At 38.8% G+C, this 1,477-nt stretch overlaps 1 protein-coding gene across 1 annotated transcript; it reads left to right on the top strand.

Moving 5' to 3' along the window:
- Positions 1-776: 776 nt before the first annotated feature.
- SARC_16031 (hypothetical protein) lies at positions 777-1,179 on the top strand (the record flags this gene model as incomplete). Its single annotated transcript, XM_014289855.1, has 1 exon — positions 777-1,179. A coding segment is annotated over exon 1 (357 nt), but the record flags the coding sequence as incomplete, so codon positions are not given.
- Between the last annotated feature and the right edge of the window lie 298 nt (positions 1,180-1,477).

Here is a 1,477-nt window from a genome sequence, read left to right as displayed (position 1 = left end):
ATACACACACACACACACATATATATATATATCTATGTGTGTGTATATAGTATAGCTTATATATCTGTTTACGTCCTTGATATATATATATATATATATATCTATATGTACATATATATATATATATATATATATATTATATACACCTATGCGTTTGCCTTTGAAATGTCCCGATTGAATTTTTTTATACTTCTACATTCCCTGACATATTCATCGCTAAAGTCTTTTGAGCGTGCATATGCGTTTCCAGTGTTGTCCTGACTACTTACGCTACATAAGTATGAATTTTGTGCAATAAACCACTGTCTGCTTTCAATCGTTCGAGAACGTGCTTTGGCCTGGTGTGTTATCGTATGTGCATATGTAGCTTCCATTTGAAGTCATCGTGTAAACATGCTAGGAGGGCTTCAGGGTGATCTTCGATGCTATTGAATTGCCTTTGTTTCCCGGCTATAATTTTAATCAGTGTAGTGGCGGATGCAAGTGCGGGTCTGATGTCACTCGTCTGTGTTGGTGCTCTCTGTGTAGTTTGATCCCCGTGTCCCTATTTTACAGTCCCTTTTTTATTAAACCTGTATTCATACGAATGGAGCTTGTTATCTTCGGGCGTGTACGCATGCATTCATGGCGTATGCTTTTGTAGTCCAAGTCGGCTTGTATTAAATCGTCCCCCCTTTCTAATCGTCAAGTTCCTTTCCCGGATTCAAACATCAGACCATCCATTCCCATGTCTGTAGCCCTACTGACAATCCTCTCTCACTGTCCCATCGCCTTCTATAGAGCCAAGACCTCGACCGAAGTGGGGGCCTCTCCGTAAGCAACATGGACCCACTAGCCACGCGCGTGCTGCTGTTCAACATACTAAACCCCGCATACGCCGTGAACGCAGACATTATACATCAGATATGCACCCCACACGGAGCCGTGTGCAAGATAGTTGTGTTTACTAAGACCGGGCTGCAGAGTCTGGTAGAGTTTGACTGTGTGACTGCGGCCATCCGCACCAAAGAGGCGCTGGAGGGTGCGGAGATATACGCGGGTTGCTGTGAACTAAAGATAGATTTCTCGAGGACGCCCGAGCTGAATGTGCGGTTTAACGATGAGATGCACCGCAACTACACGGGACAACAAATGCCTGACCAACGAAGACCCTCATTCAACCAACCCCCCCCCCCCACGGTAGGTGCACTACATAGTTCACTTGATATGTTTTATTATATATATATATACATATATTTATATATATATATACAAATATATGTATATGTATAATATATATATATACATATATATACATACACATATATACATACATATTTATACATATTTATACATATATATACCATATATACATACATATGTATATATGTATACATACATACATATACATATACATATATATATATATATATATATATATATATATATATATATATATATATTACTTACTTACTTTACGTTACCGTTACGTAACGAC

The sequence above is a fragment of the Sphaeroforma arctica genome (genome assembly GCF_001186125.1).
Source record: "Sphaeroforma arctica JP610 unplaced genomic scaffold supercont1.7231, whole genome shotgun sequence".
Lineage (NCBI taxonomy): Eukaryota > Ichthyosporea > Ichthyophonida > Sphaeroforma > Sphaeroforma arctica.
Note: the sequence above shows the minus strand (reverse complement) of the source record. Positions and strands in the feature narration are given on the sequence as shown.